Here is an 18,782-nt window from a genome sequence, read left to right on the forward strand (position 1 = left end):
ATGTAAGATTAATTTAGGATATCTCAAATCCCAAAATAGAAAACCAACCTTTTGGTGTACACTAAACAATTCTTCTTCTTTTTTGTTTAAATATTTAGGAAAAACTAACAACCATAACTTCTAAGACATATATCCTACCGCATTATATCACTTTGATATGTAACCCTAATTTTGAACTTAACTCTATTTTTGTTTCTAAATATGGTGGTGGTCATGTATGACCATGGTACATAGTATTATGACTCATGACGATGGCCTCATTAGTTACTATATAAGTCGTGAGAATGTGATGCTTTACGTGGCCTCTTTTTAAGTTATTCTAATATACAAAATCATGATTTCAACTTAATATAAAATATTAAGTTTTATGGCTACCAAACTTATTAAAATGTTTTTTCTTTTTAGTATGAACTTATGGAAATGTTAATTTGGACGAAATTGAAATTATCAACCAGTTGAAAAGGCAAATGTGTTGAAAAACTTGAAATTAAAATGATAGGGTCATAAATTAAATCGACGCCAAACTGTTGAGACTAGAGGCGCATTTGCTATATTACTTTTCTAACTTAACATTTCTATTGACTAAACTGAAGGACATGTTGATTTGGTTTAAGTTGAAAATTTGAAGAGATATATCTTTTTCAAATTTTCAAATACAAATAACTCTTATTCTAGAGTGTCCAATACTCCAATATGTCATCCTTTAAAGTTTGACAAACCCAAACCCTAGAGAAAAGAAAAAAAAAAAACCCAAGAAAAAGATATGTGCTAAGATTCAATAATTTTCTTCAAACTTTTTTATTTTTTATTTTTTGAGAATAGGGTTTGTCAAACTTTAAAGGATGACATGTTGGACAGTACTCTAGCATGTACATAGTACATGGCATTTAATTTGAATCTAGAACCATGTGACTTGGAATGATGATTTTGGTACTTCCAAATCAGCTTGCTCGAGTAAATTCTGATCTTTGTCTTCCCTTAAGATCACTCTCATGATGATCACATCTCATCAAAGAAAGCAACAACAATAGCATGCTGATAATGAAGACAACGATCAAAGAGAACCTCAGGTTACAAAAAGCCAACATTTCTATATGGCCGACCAACTAATAGGAACTCCATTTACCTACCAAATTTAAGCCACAGAAAAAATCCAACAACAGGTCTATTCTCTCCTATTCCTAGTCACACTTAAGAGTCATGGTTAAAAATTTGTATGGACACAGATTATTTCTAAGTTTAATTACATTCCAACTGATGTGGTAGATTAATTTTATTATTTTGATTTGGTAGATTAATTATATGACAGTGTTTTATTGTTGCAATAAATAAGATTTAGTGAGATAAATTATGAAGAAATACCTTGGAAAAAAAAAAAACACTAAGCATATGCTATATAAATTTTAGATTTGAAAGCGTAAACTTTGAGAATGATGCTGTGAAGGAAAGTATAACTTTTACATTTCTTTTCTTTTGCCCCACTCCTTTTCTAACCCCTTCAAAAAGCAAATCTAAGAGGATGACACATCAATTATTGGCCAAAAAGTTTAGTGAATATTACGAGCAGTGTTAAACGCAATCGTTTTTACGGCTATTGATTCAATGAGTCTCAGTGTCTCACATTTCATCGACACTTGTTAGTTATCTATGTATGTCTGAGCAAACAAACGCTAATGTTCTCCATGATATAATTCTTACATGACTAACAACATCATATTTGAAATCTTTCTTTGTTATCAAGTTGAAGGCAAATAATGTAAACTCATAAATCTAATATCATAGTGTGCAACAACCTTAGACACACCTCATCAATTAATGAATTGGTGTGTAGTTAACTTGTACGTGCCCATAATATAGGGGTCCCCAAAGGTTGTTCAAACCTATTAAGAAATTATTGGAGGTGAAGAAGGACCACTTCATATCATCTTCACCACCTTTCTTCTTCACACATTTATAACTTTTGTCTATGCTCTTTCTTCTTTAATTCACATATCATCTTCAACCATGCACTTATAAGTTGAATCACTAATTCACTACCAACCATTAATTGTATTCCTGGTTGGACTTGTTGTGATCGATATCCATATCAATAACGACCATAAATGACTGACACTAGTATTTCTCTGCACTACTTGTTATTACTATACATTCAATTTGATTGTTAGTAGTTTGGTAAATAATAATAAGCTCACTAAAACTTTTCTGAAATTTTAGTCCGTGACACTCAGGGACGGACGCACAGCCAAGCTTGGGGGGTCGGGCGACCCCCCGAACGGCGGAGCACGCAGGCTTAGACCTCTGGACGGCGACACCAGCGACCCCCCGACGTGAAGAAGGCGACCCCCGACGGCCCGACGTGAAGAAGGCGACCTCCAGAGCTCCACTGCTCCAGCCTCCAGCCTTCCAGGTGATGAAACGCATTGAGAATTGAAAAACAGAGAAAGTGAGAAGAGAAGAGGCTGAAGAGCTGAAGAGGGGGCTGGGCTAGTGGTAGGGGTGGGCATTTTAACCGAGCACCGCCAAAACCGGCCGAACTGCACCGCCAAAAAACCGTAAAAAACCGCGTTGACAAAAAAAAGTCAACATCGCCAAAAAAACCGAATCGTACCGGTTCTCTCCAGTTCTGGTTCCGGTTCTACACCTTATTTAACTGCACCGAACCGAACCGCATCGCATACTTGCAAAAAATATATTTTTTTTATATTTTTATACATATATACACCATTATATATATTTTTATATATATATTTATACGATTATTATATACTTTTTATACACTTTTTGTACACATTTTTATACACTTTAGACCCTAAACCCTAATAAAATATTAGAATTAATATTAACGTAGCTATATTTTAGGTTTTAGACCCTAAAATATATTTTATATAACCCTATGACCTATTTTCTAGATATATAATATAATAATAAATTAATAATGTTTTAGTATATAATTTTAGTTATACCCATTACCCTATATAATAAAATTAGTATATTATTTATATTCTATATAAAAAAAATTAGTATATTATTTATAGTTTATACTTTATATACTAAAATTTTTAATTGTTTATAGTTCTAGGGTATAATATATAGTTATATACTATATAAGTGTATAGGGTATATACCATATAAGGTTTATAACTTGTAGTAACTAGTAAGTTAGTAACTTTGTTTTAAGCAGGTTCTTAACTTGTAGTTGTAGTCATTGGTTGTATACTTGTATAATTGATTTTGTTTTTAACTTTTAAGTTTTAAGTACTAAGCAGGTTAAACAAAGTTTAATGTATGAGTCTTTTTGGTTAAGTTCATTAAATTAACTTGTAAATTTGTTTTTTTGTTGCCAAAACTTGTTAATTAGGATGAGTTTGCATCATTAAATAATTGGGCTTGGGCTTGGGCTTAGGCTTAAAAAAATAAATGTGAAGCCCAAAAGTGCTAATCTGAATAATAGCCCATTAGGCCCAGAACCGCGATGGAGAACCGCACAGCACCGCATCTTAAATGGTTTGGTTTGGTTTTTTTATTTCTTTCACTGTTTTAAGCACCGAACCGCACCGTGTATTAATGTCCGGCGCGGCGCACGGTTCCGGGGGAAAAGTGAGTCGAACCGCACCGCGACCACCCCTAGCTAGTGGGCTGCGGCCTGCGGGCTGTTTATTTATTTATTTTAAGTTCCTACTCAAAACGACGTCGTTTTGAGCTAGGAATTAAAAAAAAAAAAAGACTTTTGCTGACCCAGACTCCCACTGACCCGTGTTGTGCTCTTTCAGCCTATTCCTCAATCCCTTCATTCATTAACAGTGAAACCCAAACGGCCACACACAGAGCCCAAGTGCCCAACCCAGCCAGCCGTGACACCGTCGTCCCTATTGCAGTGCTCGGTCCCTAAAAAATGTTGCCTCCGCTTCGCGGCGCCAAGCTCTACTTAACCATGACCTCCCAGGTTGGGGATCCTGGATCCGTCCCTAGTGACACTTGAATTTGGAACAAGCTCATCAGATATGAATACATGAAATACTGTTACATCAATTAGGATACAAAAATTTAGAATTTTTTTTGGTATCTCTAGCATTATTTTTTATGAATTCAACATTGTGTTATGCTTTGTGAATATTTTTTTTGGTAAATTTTTTTTGGTAAAAGGATGCTTTGTGAATCTTTAGCAGCAAACAAATGGTGATTTTTTGAATTGGGCCAGAATATTGTGGGCTAAACTATGGACATTGCAAGCCAACGACCCAATGAGCCAAACAATAGAAACTGGATCAGATGCTGTGCTGGTGGTCAGTAGACAGTAGATGGAAAAACGATTTGTCGTTTTGGATTGGAGGTTTGTTTTTTGGCCATGGTTTTGGGTTGGAGCTTAAACCCTATCCATTACTATAAAACTATAACATGCATTTTTGCAAAACCCTTTTAAACCCTAAATCCCCATTTCGGGGACTTGCTTGCACCTCTCTACCACAGAAACCTCCATGAAAACGACGTCACTTTCGACTACCCTTATGCCCGTTAGGCTCTTGCCCCAACTCCGCCTCCTCAACCTTTCTCTTCCGGTGACCCGTTTCCCGGCCATGAAATTCGGTCCCTCCATTTCGTCCTCTCGGGCCGTACCCATTTTGTCTCGGGTCTTCCCCTTGAGGCTCAGGTACTCAGGGTTAGGGTTTCGTCGTTCCCTGCAGACTGAGCGGACATTCTCGACTCGGGCCTTCCGGACCTCCAGGACCGGGTCGGGTTCCGAATTTTCACGTGGGTTTGAGAAAAGGGCGGTTGGTGGGGGCTCCAAGAGCCTGGTTGATGACGAGGCTGAACTCAGTGACTGGGTCAGCGAGTTGAGGAGCGACTCGTCACGTGGCCGAGTTGGTGGTGAGGGAGAATCGGACGGTCGTAGAAGTAGGGTTAGAGATAGGGGTAGTGATAGAGAGTCGTATCCTGTGAAGAGGAGCAGAAGAGATAGTGGGTCGGCCGAGTTTGGTGAGTCGAAAAGGGGAGGATTTCGGAACCCAACTCAGTCATTTTCGAGAAATTCACCGATGAGTAAGCGATTGGGTAACAGATTTGAGGATGATGATGATAAAGAAAAGAGACCATTTCCACCCAGAAACAATCGGGGGAGTTCGATTTCAAATGACAAGTTTGGTGAGTCGAGTAGGCAAAGATTTTCAACCCCAAATCAATCTTTTTCAAGAAATCCACGGGTGAATAAGCCATTCGGTAACAAATTTCAGACTGAAGATGATAAGGGAGATGAATTGTTTCCGCGTAGAAATAATCGTGAGCATTCAAATACAAATTCAAATGCAAATTTGAAAGCGAATTCTTTGAGTAGGAACAGAGGTGGGAGAGATTTGGATTCGGGGTATAAACGTAGCCAAGGCAGTGAGGGTTTAAGGAAAGGCGGAAGAGATTCGAGTAAAGCATTGCGCGTGGTGGATGATTCCGATGAGGAGGAGGACAATGAGTTTGGTGTTGGCATTGGGGATTTGCTTAGTGAGGAAGAGAGTGATACTGCTGCTTCTGATGATGATGGTTATGCATCATTAAAACAAAAAACTGCAAATTCTTTGTTTGGTTCCGACAACCAAGTGAGCGAAAAGGTTTTGCCAAGAAGTTCACCTGGAAACTCTGACGACTCTTATCTGAGTGAGACTAGGTATGTTAAAATCAACATTTCTATGATGGGTTTACACACAAGTTGCTTGCTTTAACTTGGTTTAAATGTTTGCAGATTTGATCAATGTTCGGTCTCTCCGCTGTCCTTGAAAGGTATCAAGGATGCAGGATATGAAAAGATGACTGTTGTACAAGAGGCTACACTTCCTGTAATACTCAAAGGTTTGGTTCTCTACAAAAAAATGCACGACCTTTAGGATAAGTGATGCCATCTTGCTTTGAACAATGGATCTTCAAGAGGAGTGCTTTAAAAACCCCAACAACCATCAATTCCATTGTTTAATCCGCAATGACCTTAAATAAGATAACTTGTGTTCTCTTAAGGATGTCTGCTTTTTTTTTTTTTCCTTCATAGATTCGATTGATCTGCAATTATGAAAGTGCTTATTCTAATTACTTATGTTTTCTAGGCAAGGATGTTCTGGCCAAGGCTAAAACAGGGACCGGAAAAACTGTGGCATTCTTGGTATGAAACCTTATTTATGTCACTCTGTGGGAATGAATGTCCTCATGTTAAAAAAAAAAAAAAAAAGATGAAAGAATTGTGTGGATTTCCATGATACTTTTAATTTATTTAAGGTTCTGCGTTTGTGTTATCAATATATGTAGTTGCAGGGGATTTTTCATCCTACTTGATGTTGAAGTTTTTAATTTCAGCTTCCATCAATTGAAGTTGTTGTAAAATCACCTCCTCTTAGCCGTGATCAGAAGCGAACCCCAATTCTTGTACTTGTAATATGCCCAACTCGAGAGCTGGCAAGTCAAGCTGCTGCAGAAGCAAATAAATTGTTGAAGTATCATCCTTCAATTGGTGTTCAAGTTGTGATAGGAGGTACAAGACTTGCTCTAGAACAGAAACGCTTGCAAGCAAACCCTTGCCAGGTAATATTTTTATTTTTTATCATTTCTGGAGCACTTTGTCATTTGCTATACTGTCTTGTCTTGTTTTATTCACTTCATTAGCCAAACATCAACTGAGTTAATGATTTATTCGACATTGACGAAAGACTGGAATGTCATGGGCTAAGCTAATAGTGAATGGTTGAATTAAGTTAATTGGATTTTATTAAGTTGAATTAAGGTTGAACTGAGAGTCCTTTAAAAAAAAAAAAGGTTGAACTGAGGGTGAAAGGTTGGATTAAGGTAGTAGGTTCCATCTACTTGAACCATTTCTATTATTATAATTATACACTAATCAATTCCCCTCTAATTTTTGTCCTGGCTCTTTGGTATGTTTATTTATAACACTGATTCCAACTAAGGACAAAGATGAAAATCCATGTCATCGTAATTAAATGGACGTTTATATGTTATGTGACACATTTAAAACTTACAGATTCTTGTTGCTACACCTGGAAGGCTCAAAGATCACATTGAGAATACTTCAGGTTTTGCAACTAAGCTGATGGGTGTCCAAGTCCTTGTTCTTGATGAAGCTGATCATTTACTGGATATGGGATTTCGTAAAGATATTGAAAGGATTATATCAGCTGTACCAAAACAACGACAGACACTGTTGTTTTCTGCCACAGTTCCAGAAGAGGTTTCTTTCACTACTTATTTTTGTGGTAATGTGTTTTTTTGGGAATTAAAAAAAAAATGCATGTATGTACATTATGTATGAACAGTAGGTCTTTTCTGGTTATAGGTCCGTCAAATTTGTCACATTGCTTTGAAAAGAGATCATGAATATATCAATACGGTTCAAGAAGGCAGTGAAGAGACGCATGCCCAGGTAGGCTCTTTTATGATATGTGTGTGTGTGTGTGTGTATTTGATTATGACAATTTGATCATTAATATGTATTGTTGGTATTTCTATTCTAAAAATATGGATGATTTCAGGTCACACAGTCGCATTTGGTTGCTCCATTGGACAAGCATTTTTCCATAGTATATACTCTTCTCAAAGATCATATTGCAGATGATGTCGACTATAAGGTATGCACTGTATTACCAAAAAAGCCCAGGCTCTTGACTTCATGCACCAGAAGTTTTGGTTGGTGTTTGCCAATGTATTGATTCAATAGCGTCATGGGTTTTATTTTGGAGAGGTATTGATGTCAACAGTTACTGTTGACTGCCACTATTGGAATTCTAAAATATATGATCTTCAATTTTGCATAGGTTCTTGTATTCTGCACTACTGCTATGGTCACAAGACTGGTGGCAGACCTTCTTGGTGAGCTGAACTTGAATGTCAGAGAGATCCATTCTAGAAAGCCACAGAGTTATAGAACCAGGGTTTCTGATGAATTCCGGAAATCAAAGGGTCTTATCCTTGTAACTTCTGATGTATCTGCACGTGGAGTTGATTATCCAGATGTTACCCTAGTTATACAGGTAATAGAGTGTCAATTATTAGCTTATGCAAACCTGAATTCATTTTCGTTTACCATTGTTTTTAGTATGCAATATTAAGGACTATGCATTTTTGCTCTTGCTTGTTAGAATCATTCTTATGAGGTATTGTAAAGGTATACGTAAGAATGATTCTTGTTAGAATGATTTTTATGTATGCATATCTTAGCACTTTATTCCTTATGAATCTTTTACCTAGTTTTTTATTTGAACAGGACTTGAGTTTCTTGACCTTCTTCAAGCCTCATAGTTAGTTTTAATACATATCTTTTGCAACTTCACTGTCGTAGATTCTAATCCAAGTTCCCCTTATCCCCCTCCCCTTTTTTGTTGCAATCACAGGTGGGTGTGCCAGCTGATAGACAACAGTATATACATCGACTTGGTAGAACCGGTCGTAAAGGCAAAGAAGGGCAAGGAATGTTGTTGCTGGCTCCTTGGGAGGAGTTCTTCTTATCCAACATTAAGGATTTGCCAACAACCAAGGCTCCTTTACCTTCAGTTGATCCAGATACGAAGAAAAAGGTAGGTTTCTCTCCCTCTCTCTTCAGGTCTCTCTCTCTTTCCATTTTCCTTGAAGCGTGTGGTTGTGATTTGTAACAAAATGCTGGCATATATCTAACAGGTGGAACAAGCACTATCCCAAGTGGTGATGAAGAACAAAGAAGCAGCGTACCAAGCGTGGCTTGGGTACTACAATTCAAATAAGAATATTGGCCGTGATAAGCATAGGCTCGTGGAGCTCGCTAATGAGTTTAGTCGAAGCATGGGGCTGGACAACCCTCCAGCCATTCCCAAGATGGTTCTTGGCAAGATGGGGCTTAAGAATGTCCCTGGGTTGCGCTCCAAATAGCTTAGCAACTTAGGCAGTTGATCTGATTGTCTCAATTACTATTTTTTGTTGAGAACAAGAAGCTATCATGTTTGCAACGTGTTGGGAACTGGCCATGTTTTATCAAATAGAAGAGATATTTGACAGTCTTAAATTCTCTTAAATATACAAATAAAAATGCTAGGGGCTCCATATTAGATTAAAATGTTAAGAATGAAATGTTGAAATAAGATTTCTGCCCCCACTGTACCAAAATTTTTTTTTGCATGGAACATACATTTTTAAAGCTTGGATTATCAGGACATACTAAAATATAGATTTTTGAAATGTACAATTTGTTTGTATGTCACATGGTCTCTGTATTATAAATGAATTCATGTTTTTTTCTTTATCTAAGGGATAAAGGATTTGAACTTAAAACTTTTATAACCTTAGTGTTCAATATTTAGTTGGTACAAACGAACTCATGTTAGCAGTATAAAATGGTTCGATATTTCTCCTGAAGCTTGGACTAAAGCCCTACCCAAGGAGATTGAAAGGAGAACAGAAAACAATAGTGTTCGGTCTCTAGCCCTAGGGGATTCGGATGCCTGAAGGTCCTGTGGACTATGCCCTTGGGGAAGGGTTCCAACACAAGGAGATTTGCCAACTTGTTATTGTCATTTCTGATTGCAGATGCACTTGAGCTCTCATAAACTTGCTTGGCCACCTTGGTGGATGTATTTCTGAGTATACACAGAAAGAAAAGGGGCAACCATCATATTAGAAATACCAACTACTGTCTTAACTTTTTAGATCCTTGTTGATATGTCAATACTCCATTTGTTTTTATATAAATCTACTCTAAGAAATAAGAAAATGTCATACTATATGCCACATGGCCCACATCAGTTGGTATCAAAAAATCGGAATAAGAGTTTGTTTAGTTCTGAAGGTTCTCTTTGTTCAGTCCGAAAAATAAAAAGGAAAGAGGTTCAATTCTTGTAAATATATTTCAAAGGGAAAAGCGGATTGATGCCAAAAGGTCAAAAAGCCTTCCAAATGGAGCTTTCGTATTGGAGATGAGTAGCTTCCCCTCTTTGGGAGTATTTCAAAACTTGCTGAAGAAGTTGGCTAAAGTTGATGTCTACAAGTTATGCTCTCCCCCAATTTAGTCTTCAATCTTCATTGCTAGTCAGGAGGATTTCGCTTGATGCGTATTGCAAGACAAATTATATACTTACAAGAAAATATGATTTATGACTTGGTGTACATATGTTTCTTTACATTTTCAAATAAACATAATTTCTCTTTTGCAAAATGATTTTTATTTTTATTTTAAAAAGTAAAATAGAAGATAGTCAAGTCAACCGAATATGACCCAATTTTTATCTATGGTGCTGTTGTTGCTACACTGTTAAATATCTTAAACAAGAGTACATAAAACAGAACTGGTACACAGATTCTGGATTGAAAACCCTAATACATGGTGTGAAAGAGATTCCTCTGATAGGACAATTTTTGACACAGTAAAATCCTAAATTCTGAACCTACAGAGAGTTTTCTAATTCAGTAGAGTTACAAGGTGCCTAACCCTAAATGGAATTTTAGGTCCCCGAGTCCTGCCTTCCCCTTCGCCATCACCATCACCATCATCCCAATTTACCACCAATCTTGTATTCTTGAAAATGGAGCAAGTAAACTACTTTCTAGTGTACATAAAAGCTCCAAGCAGGCATGATGGGATAAGGAAGATATAAATAAATCAGGAAATGGAATAGTCAAATTCTTCCTATTTTAAGAAGGGGGTGAGAACAAGAACGCTTGGTAATGAGGGTTTCTCACTGTAGTTTCTTCCATCATCATTCCCTTTCTGATCTGGAAAAGCTAGAGGCGAAACATCCTCATCTTTCATCTGATAATTTCTCTGGGCCACTGATTTGGCAAAATAATCAAACTCCCCTGTTAAGATAATTGACAGCATCACAAAACAATCCCAGGGAAGAGGTTGCAAGTAACAAAAAAGAAAAACTGATTAAAATCTCCAGAAGAGGTTGCCCATGAGACACTGCCGTGGTACCCAATTAAGAAAAAACCCAGACCAACTACCTTTGGAGGTGGGGTGAAGAGGGCTGATCAGGTGAAGACCGTTGAGCAGAGCCACCATGAAACCTTTGTTCCTCAAATACCCCACTCATCCGGCTCCCCTCATTGAGCTGTGAAGCTTCATTCAAATCAGAGAAACCCACTGGTCCAAGAGAACCAAACTCAAGCTGTTCAGCAGGTGTTCCATAGCCAGCATTATGATCATAAGGATAAACCATGACAACAGACGGAATGGTAGGACCATTTGATGGCATCCCACTGGGGTTCAAGGCTGGTAGCGGATACATGCCATATGCAACATTGGTGGAACCACTCTGTGTAGTGTTTGAGCGGATAGGACCATTTTGAGGTTGATATGAAGAGAATGATTCCTGTCTGTGAGAGCTCCATGGCCTTTCAGCTCGGTTCTCACTAGCTGCCAAACGATCTACTCTTGAATTTTGCTTCTCAGCTTGGCTGCGACTGTGGTTGCGCCCAGAAGCTCGTGACTTTGAATTAGCATTCCAGTTCCCTTCTCTATCACCATGGTGGTCATTTCTATCATAGTTGTAACTCCCCCTTCTGGTACTTGTAGTATGCCGATCTCTTACAGAAACCTTCTGAAGTAATTAAAAGGAAAAAAGAAAAGGAAAAAGAGAGAGATAAATGGAACTGCAACAAGGACCTAAGTTATCACCCCTAAAGCTATAGTGCAGTGTTTTTTGGCAACCCCACCCCCTAAATTAAGAGAAGCTTTCTATGACATGGTAACCCATGGCTAACTATTCAGAAACCATACACTGGTCAATAGTCAAGATTGTTAGGGCAAACATGCTTGTTAAACAAAGAAAAGAGTTCCTGCATTTGAATCAACACAATCCCCCCCCCCCCCCCCAAAGGAAAAAAAAAAAAAAAGCCGAAAGAAAGGTTCCAAAATAATCAGCCAAGAAGGAACATGTTTAATTTATCTTACAGGATTTGGCAGGTAGGTCCCAGTCCCACTCCGATATCTTGGAAGCTCATCCACATAACGTTGATAAACACCGGCAGGTCTGTTAGAAACTGACTGGAGAGGAGCAACGGGAACCAGTCGAGGCCCATAACTCATAAGCTGAGTGAAGAGATTCATGTTTGCTGAAACAGGTCTCCCGGGACCATCCCAAGGAAATCGTCCTTGTAAGTAGGCAGGGGGCACCATAACTGGTGGATAAGGCAAAGGTGAAGAATGCCGAGAATTTTGGCAAAACCGTCCATATTGCAAATTCTGCCAATGGCTAGCAAAGTCGCTGTTGAGAATGTCAGGCTTATGCTCTAAAAGCTCAATAGGAGCAGCCCTTCCCACAGAGTTAGAAGTACTTAACACCTCAGGCTGATCAATTCCCTCAGATGAATCAAAATTCTGACCAGAATCACTATTATCCGGTCCCTCTTCCCTTGTGAATTGGCTTGTTGATACATCTGAAGTTCCTGTCTCTGCTGGGAAATTGTAATAAGGAAGCATTGTAACAAACGGAACTGGAGGCCCAGTAGGATAAAATGCAAAGGGAACCATCCCAGAATCATTTGTAGCTCTCTGTCGTGAGCCAGGGCCTAAGAGCACTGGAGCAAAAGGTATCAGCGAATCTGATCCACTTGTCTGAGATTGTTCAAAACCAGGTATTTGATGCCTTGCAGCATGCAAGGAAGTAACAGTGTGAGGTCCTGTGCTTCTTTCTACCATTTCAGCCCCTAAAGTTGTCGGTGGATTCCAATCCCTGTTGTCATCATCGGCCTGAGTAGAGGAATGTTCAGACACACTCTTACCTTTGCCATATGAAGCAGATGGAGCTGCTGAAAGGCCAGTTTTTCTACCCCGTTTTTCCCTTGTTGACTTTGAAACCTTCGCTGATGATCCTTCCCAAGAACTCTCAGAAGAGGTCTTGCTTCTCACTGAACTAGTATAAGCAGACAAGGACCTAGAACTCACTCGGTCATCAAAGTAAACCCCATTTCCTCTGTTATCTTGATACTGAGAATTATCCGTGTGATCTTCCCTCATTGAATCTTGGTTTTCTTTGAAAGACTTTTGTTGAACTCGCAAAGAACTTCCTGAGGCGCCTCCCCGAGATGAAGGATGAAAGTTATAACCAGATGAGGTTGACTGTTGCTTATCATCTGCCTGAAGCATTTCAAAACTTCCATTATCAAGATCAAACCCACCAGTAGAGCCCCTCTCCTGCTGATGCCAGAAATCATGATCAGATTCACCTGAGTTCATTTCCACAGATCCAAAATCATTACCAGGTTCTATTGAATCTTCAGGATTTAAGGTCAACCCCATGCCAGGGAAATAATGGGTCAACGGTGATGGAAAACCACCTTGAGGAAATTGCATATTTGTGCCCCACGGAGTCTCAATCAAGGGAAAATTTGTGGGAACCATTCCACCCATATTTCTCTGAGCATATCCCATTGAAGCAAGAATGGAAGGTGGGATTGGAAGAGGTAGGTGACTGGAAGCCAAATTCAATGGAAGATGAACCTGTCCATTAAAGCCGTGAGCTGTAGAAGATGCCATCATGTTAACAAGATCTTGCTCCTCTTGGTGCATCCCTTGTGCCCCCGAAACAGAAGCAAAATCATCAGCAATGGCACTCAAGCCTGACTCATCATGGTAGTTATTTGAACCACAGTTTAAGTCAACAGCAGCATCAAGGCTTTGACGAGATGAGATGTGTCTAGCAGAAGAAGGATCATCTGTTGAGGATCCAATTCTGTGGCTTGCCAAAGTATCAGATTCCAGGTTCTTCCTCCTGCTATTATCCAACCTTGTCGAATAAGTTTGACTTTTCCCACTCTCCGGAGCTCTGTTGCGCCTACCTTGAGAGGAGACTTCACCATATGTATCAGTAAGCTCAGGACTAGAACGTGTCCTCGCAAAAAGAAACCTCCCGTGGAGGTCATTCACCAACTTATCAGGTTTAGCACTTCTCTGACCTTTATCGATGTGTGCACCCAGGTCGGAATTGGTTTCCTTTCTAATCTGATCAGAGGCCCTAGCAATGCTTGTGTTCCCATGTCTCTTTTGGCTTTGAGGGTGAGTAATGGTAGATAAATCACTGTTCCCGGATGTGCTTTCTAAAGGATAACTATCGTGCTGAGAGGGAACACTATGTGAACCATGCGTTCCCTCACCTTGAGTATCACGACCAGGAGAACTTTCATTTTTTTGGCCGCTTGAATTGTTCCTGAGATTCTCAGACCCATGTACGTGGTCTGGGTTCAAAAGTCTCAAGCGCCTCAGATCATTTCGTGGTGCATCAGGTCGATGACCACTCCCATGTCTATCCCAAGTGTTCAGAAAAAATTGATTTACTTCAAAAAATAGATCCTCTTTGGCGCAATCAAGCAACCTGGCCAGCCTTTTAGCCCCAAATGCAAATGCACTGCGTATCCTAAAGAAGTTACCTGGAAAATATATACATACAATAATTAATAATATCAAGAGCCCAAAATGCGACTTGATAGACAACCAAGCAACACAATTACACCTTACAAGCACCATAGAAAACATTGACAAATAATAAATGATTACAGGTATACACAGCAAATGAATCTTTGGGTGTCCCGTGAAATAGTCCAGTTCTCCTAAATATAAGAGTTTTTGTAAATGTCATTTTGAATGAGGCCATTTCCAAGAACCAAATGGATATTGTGTCCTTCCACATTAGCATGCTAATGATTCCACACAGCTGCTTTCTGTTGTACTATTTTTTTCACCATAGGTTGCACTGAAGTTGAATAATTTATACCTTCAAATCCATAAGGGTAGATGAATCCTTTTAATTTATCAAATATACAGGGGGGAAAATATACATGTCGTCCATGTTCAGTGCCTAAAAGTGAACCTGCTGGGATGTACAGAAAGCATGCAAGAACGCGACAAAAAACATAGTTTCACCAACTTCTGCAGTACTTTCAGAAAACAGAATCCAAACAAGCTTCTTAATGATTTAAAGTTCATAATTTCTAAATGAATAATACACATAATTCCAAAATAGGAAACACATTTTTAAGAATTAAATTTTTCACACTAGCACACAAGTAATGCAAGTACACCAATTAATTAAACAATGCATTTCCCAAACCATGGCCAAATGAGATATTGGCCAAACATAAAACAATGGAAAGTAAATCTTGTAGAAACAGTGATCCAAAAGCATATAATTTTGGAACTACATACCTTTACTAACACTACGTCCAAGGTTGTTGTTGATTCGCAAAGGATCAATAACATTAAAATGTTTGGAAACAAAAGGTTGGCCCTGATTTTCTGGACTGCCAGGGATAACAGCGTACACTGAGCTACAGGCATCAAGAAACAATTTGCTCAGTAGTAACTCTCCGCCATCTTTTCGAGGAGGTTCAGCTGCAACATAAAGAATAACAAATTAAACTGGAAATTGGCAACAATTGACAAAATTGGGTAATTGATGGTCAAAAATTAACATAAAAAAAGTCAGGCATATTATCAATACCGGTTACATCTGGAAGTGAACTAATGGGTACAGGACCCCAAAGGCTAACACAAAAATTCTCCCAGTCAAACTTACTAAAGAACTCTAGAAAACGATAAAGGACCTGCACAAGCAAAGAAAACCATTCAGATGGATCCACAAAAAAATTAATGCTAAAAAAATACACCAAGGTAACCATAGCCACCTCAAGTGGTCCAGCAAAGGAGTTGTTGAAAACATGAAATATGTATAAAACCAAAGTTTCCAACGCGTAAGTTGAGATAAGTCCATGGTGAGCACCAAGTATTCGGCTCTCATAATAGCACCAGGCCTTTATGAGTATAATACTACGCTTGAACAAATGGTTCTGATTTATCAAATGATCGACCTGCATAAGCAAACAATACAATTAGTCAAGGCATACAAATATAAACAAGGTTTTCAAGCGCACCATTCACCTCTTCAAGGAAACAAAGGGTGCACAAGCCCCCAAGCTGATTGAATGATATGTCTACTACAATGTTTTCCACAAGACACTTGATTATCTTCACCTGTAGATATATAAAGAGAAGTATTAATGCTAAATCTAGTATCAACAAAACAAATTCAAGATATATTAAAGAACCAAATATAGTAATAACAATGAACAGACATGAACAAAATATTGCCACAATAGAATCTCCAACAAAGATAAAAATGTTACTAAGAGAAACCTACTTCTGCCTGAATGTACTGAACCTCTTTCACACGAAATTCAGCATTATCATTCTTCTCCTCATTCTCCAATGTATCACGAACTTGATGGGCCCATGTGTCCTTCAAATTTTGACTCTTACTGAAGGCGGTTAGGTCAATATCACCATCAGGCAGATAAGTCTTGAGGGGTACAGACCCAAAAGTGAACACCTGCAAGTAATTATAAACATTTGAGTCATACTAAAAATGAATGGATTAAATAATATGAAACACAATAAATATGCACCTATGCAATAACTTGACAAACAATTTTTCATAGCATAACCATGAGCATTGGTCCAACTTCACCACCATGAAGCCATGCTGAACTAGCAACCGTGGAACCCAATATACAACATTTCAGGAAAAAGCCCCCAAGTTTCTAAGTTTCACTTGGTATAAGGTTATATACACCTTTCTGACCAAATATATTTCTTGAGTCCCCTTTTAGTTCTCATTACTTCATTAGCTCAAACTACAAGACTTATGATTTCAACCTTCTGCTTTTAGAACCTCCAACTTCCAAAAAGTACTCATCACACCATTTATGCATCACAATGAAAATATTTCTCAATTATCTGTGCTATCCTATATATAAACAATGCTAGCTTAAGTTTTCTTACATGTATTCTTCAAAAATGACACCATTATAATGCATTTTTCTACCATATAGAACTACATGAGCATACTACCAGAAACAATATTAAAGCACGATGTAACCAAAGTATTAAACCAAACAAATACTGTTCATACATGTTTATACGAATGTCCCACCTGGCAGGGGAAGCATTTCATGATGAGCCGCTGCACATAATCGGCCACAGCATTCCTGCGCTCTTCGGAGGGTGGATTGGGCTGAATGCAGGCAATAAGCTCGGCAGTTCTCTCCTCGGCCTTCAACCATCGCTCTGAGTCGAGCACTCGCATCACCGAGGCAGCTTCATTGGGCAATAGGCCATTCGGCAATAGCCCACTTGGTGGCTGTGCCCACCCCTCATGTTCGCCCATGCAAGCCTAAGCTTTCCCTTCACTTCCACACCAAACAATAACTCTTCCTTGCACACCGAAAATCCCAAAAGCACTACAACAACAACAACAAAGCCGAGCCTTTCCCCAATCCCAAAACCAAAAACAATGGCAACAAGTAAAACAAAAAAAAACACAGAAATGTTGTTGCTCAATGTAAACCCTTTCCTCTAGAAACAAAGGAAACCTTCCGTTTCAAACCGAAAAATCCCAGCTAGGATTTTTCTGTTTTTTCCTTCTAAAGCTACAGAATGTTATCTGCCGCAAATACTACCAGATTATTGGGTATTTAAGGAAACAAAGGATCACACAAATAGAATCCTACCCAGTAGTAAAAATAAAATAAAAAAACAAACCCAGATTAAAAAAAAAAAATCGAATCCACAATCTGAACAGGGACGAAACCCTAGGCGGCGGAAACTACAGGGGTGGATTGGCAGATTGGTGAAATAGAGAAGGATGAGATTATCTGAGAACCCTAGAGGGAACAGAGCAATCCCAATAGTGATGAAGTGTCGGTGAATCGGATAATGGGGGAAGTACAGGCGTGGTGAGGAGGAAGAAGAAGAAGAGGGAGCAGAGAAGAAATGTAGGGCATTAGATTGATTGAGGCTTTCTCAATGTTTGATGATCAAAATTAGGTTTTTCGTTTTTGCTTTTTTTGGGTAAAGAAGGAGAGAAATGAGAAATTGGATTGGAGGAGGAGGTTGTCAGGTTGGGGTGTGCATTTGTGAAAGGGGTTTTTCAAATGAAAATTTATTGGAGAGGAGAGATTGGGGAAAAGAGGGAGCATAAAAATAAAAAACAATATTTTGGAAATTAATTATATTATTATTATTATTATTTGATGCCTTGATGGGTTATTCAACTTATTCAATGAGCTTGTCCAGTAAGCCTGGGATTTGTGGCATCACCCTGGATTTGTTGGTTAATTTTAATTAGACCCTGAACTCAAAATTAAAGGGGAGTCTATATTCACCCAAAATTTCATCACTAAATCTAGTACGGAAAAAATGCAAAAAGCTTTCTAATTTTACCACATGCATTTTTCTATTTGTTTAAATTTTAAAAAAGTTAAACAAAAAATTAAAAAATATAAGTTATAATCGAACCTGTGGAAGTCGAACCTTCATTTTGAACAAAGAAGTGGAGACTAGCACACCCTGAATCTCAAATGAACGCCAATAATTTTTAATAATGACAATTATGCTCACCGCCATCCATGAAACCCCCAATTGGAGGCAAGTCCTTACGTTTTTTTTTTTCTTTTGGAAAAGATGTATTTATATTTAAATAAAATCAGTAAAGTATATCATATAACTAAATAGAATTATGTTCAATCCATACTTAAAAATCAGAAAGCACAAGCGCATTTCAAACTAACAAGTGTGTTGCTTAATTACATTCAAGGTATACATGTTGACAAACTAAGTACATATGAAAATGATCACTAAAGAGACCTCTCGTTTCATCCACCAAAGCACCTTTAGGAGACAAACATTCAATCACCCATTTGGCCATTTAATAAGATGAGAGATAAAGATGAATGTGAATGATAACATCAAGTTTTGGTTGAATGTTTACATATAATAGGGA

At 38.3% G+C, this 18,782-nt stretch overlaps 2 protein-coding genes across 4 annotated transcripts; one reads left to right on the forward strand and one right to left on the reverse strand.

Moving 5' to 3' along the window:
• The first annotated feature begins 4,371 nt into the window (after nucleotides 1-4,371).
• Nucleotides 4,372-9,019, forward strand: LOC147290463 (DEAD-box ATP-dependent RNA helicase 31-like). The gene is made up of 10 exons (XM_086237077.1): nucleotides 4,372-5,653; nucleotides 5,729-5,835; nucleotides 6,084-6,139; nucleotides 6,331-6,555; nucleotides 7,010-7,216; nucleotides 7,322-7,408; nucleotides 7,518-7,613; nucleotides 7,800-8,015; nucleotides 8,376-8,558; nucleotides 8,659-9,019. Exons 1-10 carry the CDS (start codon nucleotides 4,476-4,478, stop codon nucleotides 8,884-8,886), a joined length of 2,583 nt encoding a protein of 860 aa, XP_086093203.1. The 5' UTR covers nucleotides 4,372-4,475; the 3' UTR covers nucleotides 8,887-9,019.
• Nucleotides 9,020-10,210: 1,191 nt separating this feature from the next.
• On the reverse strand, nucleotides 10,211-17,917 carry LOC147290464 (nucleotidyltransferase). 3 transcript variants are annotated; one of them, XM_086236288.1, is made up of 9 exons: nucleotides 16,935-17,917; nucleotides 16,143-16,331; nucleotides 15,884-15,976; nucleotides 15,631-15,813; nucleotides 15,447-15,549; nucleotides 15,152-15,337; nucleotides 11,903-14,376; nucleotides 10,954-11,549; nucleotides 10,211-10,806 (listed from the first exon to the last, which is right to left on the reverse strand). In XM_086236288.1, the coding sequence occupies exons 1-9, from the start codon at nucleotides 17,166-17,168 to the stop codon at nucleotides 10,797-10,799; spliced, it is 4,068 nt and encodes a 1,355-aa protein (XP_086092414.1). In that variant the 5' UTR covers nucleotides 17,169-17,917; the 3' UTR covers nucleotides 10,211-10,796. The 3 variants fall into 3 exon arrangements, with proteins under 3 accessions (XP_086092414.1, XP_086092413.1, XP_086092416.1); XM_086236287.1 differs by having other exon boundaries at nucleotides 16,914-17,917; XM_086236290.1 differs by having other exon boundaries at nucleotides 10,211-11,549.
• Nucleotides 17,918-18,782: the final 865 nt, after the last annotated feature.

Source organism: Dryas octopetala, chromosome 3, assembly GCF_963921425.1.
Source record: "Dryas octopetala chromosome 3, drDryOcto1.1, whole genome shotgun sequence".
Lineage (NCBI taxonomy): Eukaryota > Viridiplantae > Streptophyta > Magnoliopsida > Rosales > Rosaceae > Dryas > Dryas octopetala.